Source organism: Neodiprion lecontei, chromosome 3, assembly GCF_021901455.1.
Source record: "Neodiprion lecontei isolate iyNeoLeco1 chromosome 3, iyNeoLeco1.1, whole genome shotgun sequence".
Classification (NCBI taxonomy): domain Eukaryota; kingdom Metazoa; phylum Arthropoda; class Insecta; order Hymenoptera; family Diprionidae; genus Neodiprion; species Neodiprion lecontei.
Window position 1 is genome coordinate 19,295,428 of NC_060262.1, and position 10,644 is coordinate 19,306,071.

General features: G+C 35.4%; 1 protein-coding gene across 2 annotated transcripts; it reads right to left on the minus strand.

The window, feature by feature from the left end:
* Window positions 1-396: 396 nt before the first annotated feature.
* Window positions 397-10,347, minus strand: LOC107222786 (odorant receptor 4-like). Of its 2 annotated transcripts, XM_046734539.1 has the most exons (7): window positions 10,110-10,343; window positions 7,033-7,477; window positions 5,985-6,270; window positions 5,279-5,378; window positions 3,699-3,809; window positions 1,261-1,416; window positions 397-579 (listed from the first exon to the last, which is right to left on the minus strand). In XM_046734539.1, exons 1-7 carry the CDS (start codon window positions 10,134-10,136, stop codon window positions 529-531), a joined length of 1,176 nt encoding a protein of 391 aa, XP_046590495.1. In that variant the 5' UTR covers window positions 10,137-10,343; the 3' UTR covers window positions 397-528. The 2 variants fall into 2 exon arrangements, with proteins under 2 accessions (XP_046590495.1, XP_046590496.1); XM_046734540.1 differs by lacking the exon at window positions 3,699-3,809 and having other exon boundaries at window positions 10,110-10,347.
* Window positions 10,348-10,644: the final 297 nt, after the last annotated feature.

A 10,644-nucleotide genomic window follows, 5' to 3' on the forward strand; every position in this document is an offset into this window, starting at 1 on the left:
ATGCTTTTAGCAGGTCTCGCATAGTTGATGCTTACAGTGATCGAGTCAGTATGGCAAACTTTATATTATTGACTAACTGATGACAGCTGCTACGAATCGTGGTAACAACATATCTTCAGTTCACCGCTTGACGTGGGAGAGTTTGACATCTCATATCCCATTCCGAGTCAGTCGGCTTCCCCGTCTTGTAATCGAAAATATTGCCACGATCCGACCTTACCGACCAACAGAGTTCAATTGGTTTGCGCATGCGCAGTCGATCACTGAGCCTATCAAGTTTCACCGTTTACTCTCGGTGTATTGAATACGGGTTTTTAGGATCTCAACCATCCATCTTTTTGTATTTAAAAAATCAACATAGTTTCGTTTTAATTTAATTTATTTTATGTATGTTTTATGTAATAATTTAGACATCGTATTTAAAAAATCAACAGCTGATTACTGTTTCTATATTGTCAATCATCGGTATATCCCTGTACTACAACAATTATATAACATAAAAGTCAACAATGTGTCGACTGAGTGACATCAGATGAGATTCCTCAACACTGACAGATATGCCATTGATGTTTTGATTATCTACAAGAAAAAAACATACAAGACAGAAATTAGTTCAATTAGTATAACATTTGGTATGGTAATAGACTACCAACACACCTCGTGATACTTGTATGATTCTATACCACAAGACAGGTGACCCTACTGAAAAATATGTTTTGAAAGAATTCAGCGTGTACCTTATCACATGATTTATCTTGTACATCCGATAAAATATATCAACACCCACATAATATATTCGGATCATATATTGCAACAACACGAATCATAAAATATATTAGATCAAAAATCACAATATAAACTGTATAGTTGACTATATGACTTTTGATCTAGCATATCTGATGATTCGTATTTTTGTAATTTATGATATGAGTTGATATACATATATGTTATCGAATTTACAAGATGAATCGTATGATATATTACACGCTTATTGCTTTCAAAATATTTTACGATTCATTACATCGTCTTTTTCCATAGGGTGATTACTTTTAAAATCAGTTAACGATTTGTTTTTAAACATTTAAATAGTATCCGAAATAGCAAAAGTTACTGTGATGTTTTATTTCAACCGCAAATCAAAAATAAACAAGTAAGAACAATGGATAATATGATAACATTTTGTGAAAAATTACCGAAGTGAAGCGTTCTAAAAAATTCATTTTACTTTTTTCTATCACGCAGTATTATTCGTTAACTTACTTCGGTAAAACTGCCCAAAGAGAATGTGTAAAATTTCCCAGCTGTCATTACAAGTGGCTGCTGTGCTCTGGCCATGCATATTACCATCCATTTGGCATGCTCGGTTGACATTTCGTACCATCGACACTCGCTGAGCGATTCATGTACTCTGTCACTCTGGAGGAAAATTTCTCGTTAAATGATATGTGACAACAAATCACGTTACCAAAGATTACAACCAAGGAATAGAATTGAAACAAATTGGCTTTATTGTGGATGAAATAAATGATGTATTTTTAACGTGTATGTCAAGGAGTTTCTAGTTTACCTTGAAAAACAAAATTACTTTTCAAAAAAGAAACTTATACGCGTCTTCTCATGTGAACATGCATTTCATACGTGTTAGTGACAGACCTCACAGCCGGATACTACACGAACCCAAATTTCCATTTGTACTAGCTATAGGTTTGACAGTCACCCGTCTCGATAGACTCAAAACAATAATGATGGGTTCGGGGTGAATTTAACGATTAATAATATGGCCACCAGGTATGAAACTGTACTTCAGGACTTATTGGACGCGCTTTACATTCATTCAATCAGTAATTATTCAACGCTTGTGTCAACTTGGGTAACTTTCTAGCGGTTATCCGTTGAACACGTGTCTCGTCGCGAGCAGAACCGGAGTAGGCCCCAGGATGACGAGTACAGGTACCATCTCACCCGAAATCATCGGTCAGTACCTGTACTATTTTAACCGTGCAAATCGCGCTGGTTTCCCGACACGGAAACCACCCCGGGGTAGCTTAGCTTATTGTTAGCTACTCCGGCAAGGCCAGCCCACGCGGCTCCACCAATTTTGTGTGATTTGTTATTTATTTTCAAACGTTCTTGATCCGCGAACTGTAACAATCACGTTGGTTTTCCAACGTGTCAACCACCCTGGGTCGAAACCTCAATCATGAGGCCCCGGGAAGGCCGGCACGAGAATCCCCAACCGGCTCTACCCAGTTCTGCTCTCGCATCTAATTACTCGATCACTGGTACATTAGAAACACGATCCAACGTCATTTAATAATCAAATCGATCATTACGAGCCCCGATTCGTCGAGTTGATATCCCCGCGTTCACACAGTTCACTGTATCACTCTCGCACACATAACGAGCTACTGTCAGCAAGACTCACGTGTTTTCTCTTCCGAGTTTCGACTAATACTGATCTGGTTTTGGATTCTTCTCCGTATTCTCCTCTCGCTCGCTCTCGCGGGGATTTTGAGAACTTTGGACTGTATTGTCTTGTTGACCACTCGCCGCAGTGTGCGTGAGATTAGCGTACTTGGATTCATTCACACATCACCGTAGTATTATAATACATTCTGTCCCTTTACTAATCTCTAGCTGATCTATAGCGGTCGTTCACCCCCTCGCCTTATCATACCTCTCTGTTATTACATATGGTTTCGAATAATGATCGTCCAAACTGTAGTGCTATTGAGTACACTTCTTAATTTTTTACACATTCTCAGGTTGAGATCGCGTTAAATATCGGATTATAACTCAATAATCACACGGGGCAATAATGGTCTGTGGCAATGGCCGATTACGAAATTATAGGTCATAAAGCACTAGTTTCAGCTGTTGTTTTCTGTCTATGTATTGGTATGCGTCGCCACAACGGTCTAAAAGCATACCTATTTTGAGGAGTTTTTTTTTTTAAAGAAAATGAACATACTTAGAGCAATTTGAGTTTCAGGGCTTTATTATTTATAGTTTCAAGAACTTTTAGAAATTTTTTATTGAAATTAATAACAAAATAGCCGCATGGTGCATACAAGTAGCATACAGATTCCTAGGTCAATTTGCATACGATCAACCGGAAATTATGACACAATCTTTAAAACTTGTTTGTCGATTAGAGCTTGTGGCTACATTTTTGAATTTCAATTCCAACAATTTTTTATCCAGGTTTTTTTAACAATTTTTTGGTCGAAAATTACATTTTTTGTTCCTATTCGTATATAATTGAAAAAAAAATTTCCTCAACATTTGGGCTACGAGTTCTAACCCGAAAAATTGTTTTTAACTCTAAACAGTTTTTCTATGTTACAAGTTGGATAATAATGTCAGGAGATGCGCCACCGTAAAAGCCCACCGCAAAAGTTCGGAATCGTTCTCTACTTACATGCGTCATGTTGTTATTAATTCGAATGAAAAAATTCTGAAATGTTCTCGAAACTATAAATAATAAAGCCCTCAAACTCAAATTGGTTTAAGTATTTGCAGTTTCTTCGAAAAAAAAAACTTCTAAAAATAGATATGATTTTATAAGTGAGCTAGGTCGTAGTTATTATTGTTATTCTTATCCTCAACATCCTTATCATTATTATCCTTATCCTTATATCCTTAACCTTATTGTTTCTATACAATTTAGTGATGGTCCAAATGTACATCACAATTACCTCTTGAATAAGACTCTCGCCGACGTAGCAGTTGATCAATATGAAGAAAGTCACACTCACTACGTACAGCGTAAAAGTGACAAAATTTGATTTTTGTCCTTCCTCGGCACTCTGCGTAAATTTGTGATTATTTGGTGCATATTCCGTTTCAAGAATTCTCGATTATGATCAGTATGATCCAATACGTAAATTAGGCTGAATTGTATTCATTTTATTATAATTTTTTATGTTAGTGTAATAAATGATCTGAATGTCCTTTCGAACTATAGGATTTTTAGCTTAACTCTGAGAGATGCGACATTCGATGTGACCTTTTTCGATTTTAATGAAACTGTAAAAAACTATCCACATTACAGTTGCTGCCTGGAATTCACAAAATAATGGTATCGCATTTTCCGATTTTCAGACTGGCTTCACGATCCAATGTCAAAAGAAAAGTTATCATCATTTTTTAAAACAATTTTACCACCTACAATATTTTATTTAGGTTTAGGTCGTATTGATTATTATTATGGAAAAATCCGCCAAGAATCTGAAATCCGAATGTTCTTTCCATTTTATTTAAATGTAACTCTCCGATTTGAGTTAAAAATTCTATAACTCGGGAAAATTTTTTCTACGGCATAAATTAGTGTTTAGACATCGTTTCGGTAAAAAACATGTATATGGGGCGTTCGACGTCAAACCAATGGGACATCGACCTGATCGCGTAGGATTCTGATGTCCGATGGATTATTTGGTTTTCTCGGTCAATAATTATATCTTTCATTTTTCGAAATTTCTCTGCCATTTTGTAGAAGCGCGTCGACCCGAAATATCCTTGATATGATGAAGATGGACATTTTTAAAATAGATGAAGCTTTTTGGTAAAATCGGGGACTCGAAAACACATCTTTTCGACATGATTCGAAAATGGGATGAAAATGTCATAGGTATATATTTTTTGGAAATTTTTTTTTATCGATTTTATTTTTAACGATGGTATCTTGCGGTATAAAACAAAATAAAAAACAAAACTCTGTTATGGTTAAATTCTATTTACTTTTGAACATGATTTTCTTCACCTCGATTTACTTTTTTTTAAGAGCGAAACGAAGGAAACGATGTTTAATTAAAAAAAAAATTCAATTTCTTCATTTCATTCTTGAATTGAAAAGAAAATAGAATTGTACTAAATTGAAGTTTCTACTTGTTCTATTTTTTACTACAAGAAATCATCATTGAAAATAAATTCCGAGACCAAAAGAAAACTTCGAAAAAAAAAAATTCAGCATTTCCATCCCATTTTCAAATCATGACGAAAAGATTTGTTTTCGAGTAGCTGATTTTACATAAGTGCTTCATCGATTTTAAAAATATCTATCTTCATGCCAAGGATATTTCAGGTCACCACACTTTTACAAAATAGCGGAAAAAATTTCAAAAACTAGAGATATCATTTTTGACTGAAACAAACCAAAAAATTCATGGGCATCAGAATCCCAGGGGGTCGGGCCGATGACCCGTTGGTTTAGCGTGGAATGCCCCATACATGTATTGCCTTAATTTGAGACAGTCATGCATGTAACTAGTGCTGTTACCAATAAAACGTGGTAGGACAGGATACATATGAGAAGCATTCCTCCGAAGAGTTGTGTCAATAAGAGAACGCTGGAGGCCTTCCCCAAAGTCTTCGCCATCCTGCATTCCATAAATGATAAATATTCATACTATACATCGTAATTCCGTGTGTTTTAAACTTTTAAAAATGAGCTAGAACGGTAACGTTGACTTCTTTTGTCAAAAAATTGCAGGAATATTCTGTTTTCCGGAATTTTATATAATTATTACGATTTCTAATGAATTTTCGTGTAACTCAGTACGTGAGCTTTTGTTTTCGAAACGATGAACAGCCTAAATCAATTGAGTTGAATATTAAATTACGTAAACGACGTGCCGGAAGAATTGAAAGTAGTACGAAACTTTGAAACTTTCATTGTTTGCGTTTTATACATTTTCACAGGTCTTGTCAACTTGGGAAAATGTAGTAAATTTCAGGAATTTCGATACGGTGGTACCTTTTTGCTTCTTTATCCATTCTATTAATTTGTTTTCAAATCAGTGGAACGATAGCAAACCGAAACGAAAACGACGATATAAAAGATCGTAGCACCATATGCAACTAAAGGAAGATGTAACAAGTTAATTTAATGCGGAGAAAATGATAGCACATTACGTACCAAGGGAATAATCAACTTTTATTCTTGTCTTACATATAGGACTTTCATATTTTAGCCCGGGACTTACCATATCAGTCGAATGTGCCCCCTGACAAACTCCTTTATTTCCTGACAACATACTTGACGGTTCGTACGAATGTTGTTGATGCGTTCCACCAAGCTTGACAAGCGGGCGCAGACATGGAGCGTCAGGAATACGATCAGACAGTCGGGACCGATCAGCCCCACAGACATGACAACGGTGAAGGGAAGCTGAGCAGCATACGTCAACACGTATAAATGGATGTTCGACAGGTCGTAGAATGTACGCGAGTGATACGGCAGGTCCAATTCCGTTGTACCATTCCTATTTACTGTGCGATACCGTTGAGTTGGTTTGTGAATTGATGAAAAGCATCTCGAAACATACTATTTTTATGGCTTGTTTCATCACGTTGGCGTCGTTGAACATTCATTTTTTAGCAAAATGTTCTGTTTACAACGAGCTACCGTCAATTGAAATGACCAAATTTATTATCATTATAAAAAAATTACCGTTGCATTTACTACTTTGGTAGTTGGCGCACTTTTGTTGCTGACGTCGCTAAAATTTTTGGCACTACAATTTTTCTTCCTGGTAAATAGGACTGTCGATCTGGCAACTCGGATCATTTCTGCAGTAACTTAAACAGAGAAGTATAAGTAATTTCAACAAAAAAATTCGTCAGCCTCTCATTTTGCCAGCAAAGTAGTAAATCCAACTGTAATTTTTCGGTGTAGAATTTAAAGAATATTAATGATCTTAAACGATGAATCGCTAACTGAACTTTTTGTATCTTTGACGAGATCTTCATAGCTTACGAATATAATAATAAAATAAATGTTCAACGTTATACGACAATTTCTTAATGAATTTAGTAAAAAGTATCGATCCTTGGTAAAATAACCTCCTTAATTATGTAACTCTCGAACAAGTTTATCATTTCGTTTTGTCATTTTTGCGCACTCTTTTCTTCCGCATACACCTTACTCCCGATAGATATTTAAAAATGTGCAGTTAGACGTAATCGCAAGATACTTTTTTTTCTGTCGATACGTAGAATCTTTGACAACTGCATATTAAAAGTGTGACTTACTTGTGACCAAAATGTTAGTGATGGGTGCGAAGTAGTAGATGAAAGCGGTTGTAAGTTCCCCCAGTACCGTCAGCTGAATGATCAGCCTAGTCTTACTGTAGTATTTCGAAAAAATTCTTCTCTCTTCAGAGGTCAGGTGACTCTCCCTCTGAAAGTTGTCTTGAACCTCGTAAATCACTTCTCTGAATTGCCGACTGTTTATACGTAGAAGTGCCAGTTGAGACGTGGCCACCATGTATGTTATCGTCTCCGTGAGGTTCGAAACGACGTGTTCAAGGCTGCCGATGAAATGGAACAAGTCGGCGTATTCCGAACTTATGTGAACAACCATGCAGATCATGCTGAAGGCAAACCGCCTATCGTTGATTTCAAGCGGCCAAAGGCCCACCACTGACAGTATAGTTTTCATCCAGCCGAGAAGTTGAACGGCTCGGGACGCTTCCATCTAAGTGATGAAAATATTTTCATTCAAGTTCTGCGCGTTGAAAATTTTTTTCACATCGTGTTTGAACAACGTCTGGAATAGATGAGAATGGATCGATTTCACGGTAGTTAACTGGATGCAAGCAATGCCGGGTGCAAAATTGTCTAACAATTGTAAGCCTTTATCATCCGGTGTGGCATATTTTGCACGTTGAAGGAACGGCGAGTTTTTTAAATATGCTAATTAGACTGTGCAAAAAAATTCTAGTTGTCGAATTCAAAACTGCTCATTCAATATCTTATAGATTACGCTGCAGAATGAGAGCGATTCCATGAGGTTTCATTGAAGTCGGTTCGTTTTGAGGGGTCGCAGGATTCATAAGCATGTGTTGTTGAATGATTTATGTCATTTTCAGACATAAAAATTTATCGCTTCAATGTGCCACATTATTATTACAATTTTTAGTTAAAAGAAAATATAATACATAATATTCAATCATTCAAAGCTGTTAAAATGATATTCATTTGGTATTATTATCGTTATTATAGATGCAGTTTCCGAAAGGTGAAGATTCATTTCTTCAAAAAACAAGTTACGGTTTCTTGTTATTCAACCGTATCTTATACGGCATGTATGTACATATAAAAATAGGAAATGATAAAAAGTTGTCAAATTTAAACTGTTGTTGATGTCGATAATTTAATTTTTCGGAAACGATTTTACGTTTCCGTGATTATATATTCATTTTTTACAGTACCAAAGACAAATAATGCTTATCAAAATGGGACAAAACATGCTTATAATATTCTTGGGATTGCTCTCATTTTGTGCCCTCTATAACATTTTGAATGATCAGTTTCAAGTTATCAGTTTGAGTCGAATCGAAAATTTTGAAATGCTCTTGGGGATGGTGAAGAAACTTTTGAAACCATAAATTTGTTATTGAGTTCATTTAATCAGCTACGAAAATTGAGGAATTGATTTTTTCAAAACTCTCACTTACCGTATGTTCGATGCAGCGAAATATTTTTCTAGTGAAACAAAATTTGAGCTTCAATTTAAGTGGACGTCGGACTTGGAAGGCTAATCAAACAACTTATATTGGACACGATGTGATTGAGAACGAGAAATGGAATGAATTTCGGGAGGCCCGTTGGAACACAATAGTTATTGAATATGTCAAGTTGATAAAATCTTAATTGGTTCGATTGAGTACAGCGATCATTTTACGTCTGTAACTGTTACATAGTAAATGTTTGAGCAAGAGAAGAAGCTATAATACAATTCAAAAAAACTCCAGCAATTTTATTTGCACGATTAATGGTGAAGAGGAATTAAACAATATTCCAATAATGCGATAAAAAAATATCAATAATACAAGAACAGGTTTCCAAATTAAAACGATTGAAATGATTAAAACCCGGAGTTTTTCTTTCGACATTAACATCTTATTTTGTTCACCATAGAGATCTCCAGATATTGCCCGAAAACATTGTTACAAATAGTTATATTCAGAGTGGATGAAAACTATTATAAGTACGATACTGCAAATGTTCAACGATTACACGTTACACTTTATAATGTAGGTTTTTTTGACTGTTTTTCAGGCAGCTTACGGGGATCTAGTCAGCTAATGAAAATAGCGCAAAACATTGGGGTTGCATAAAAAATGCTAGAGTTTCAGAGTTTTTAACCTTCTAATTATAAAACTGTTTCTGGTAAGCCTGAATATCTTAGCTTATGATGTTCGAAGTTTATCGGATTCATTCACATTGCCTAGTAAGGAAGGATATTGTTTTATTCGCCGTCACTATCATTGGCGCAAGTGACACTAAAGTTCATTTTTAACGGTTTTTTCTCTCTTCATAATCATTGATTCAAGCCTATTAATCTTTGAATTGTTGTGTATATTACAGCTCTTAGACATTGATTTAGTTCCGAGTAAAATTAATGTTCAGTCAGACTTTAATATTTGTTCATCATCTTGCGTCTGAATTGTTTTTTTTTTTTTCTCTTGATTACAACAATTTTATGCAAATTTCTTGTCTCAACTATGATCCGTTTTTATTATCTGTCTGATCCGTCTGTTTCTCTTACTTTTTATTATAATAACAGTACCAAAAAATGTGCGACTCACACATTGTATTCTTCTCAGCTTGGAAAATGATTTTCTTTTTTCACTTTTTCCCGAAATACAAATAAAGTCGAGTTTCGCAATGCGTGGATGAAATTTTCATTCGTACGATATATACGATTTAATTCTATACTTCCAAGTATCAAATGTGATTTAGTGAGCACAGAACTGCAGAGTAATGTTGAGTTCACAAAATAAAGACAGCAAAGAAGAACGACAATTGTTTGTGAATATGCTGATATACATTTATTTCTCCATGATAATTAATTAAGTTTAAAAAATACCCATGAATGGCGAAACTTTTACAAGTTGTAACGAGAAATCAAAAATACGTATGATCGCAAGAAACAGAGGTTTAAAAAAAAATGGAGATATGGCCAGAAAACTTTCAAATAATTCTTCCCTAAAAATTAAAAGAGGAAACTCGTAGAATCTCAATTCCTAAGCACGATTTACAATTTGAGAAACACGATGCAAGTCCTTCTGTTCTAAGCTTTCAAAGAAATGATGAATCTTTACCTTTGCCGGTGAGGTAACTTGATCCATTGTGCTCAGACCAAGAGCTGCAACAAACTGGGGAAACAAAACGTCTTCCGCCTCAAGGTGCACATTTGTAGAGCTCTGGTTGGACGACACGGACCAATCGAGATTCAGTCTCCTAATCGATACAGCTTTTTCAAATGAATGCAAATAATATACATTCTCGTGATTCCCTGACCGCGTCTAAGGCTAATATCAGTATTCACAATTATTATGCCGACGACGTTTGCTATTTCCTCGGAGTCGAGGCATATATTTAATTCACATACTTCCAGGAAAACGAATAACGATTCCACAATTTCTTTTATGCCGATGTTTCAAGAGTTGAATAATCTTCACACCGCTGTCTCCTGTTGTCAAGAAATGAAAAAATAATAATTAAAAAATATTAGAGAATTAAAAAGTAGGATGAAGCCATCGTTAGATGCAGAAAATGGATCATCTACAACACGTGTCTCTGGACGCTTATCCTGGAGACTTTTTTCAATTAATTTGGCCTCCGAGCAGAAGAAAT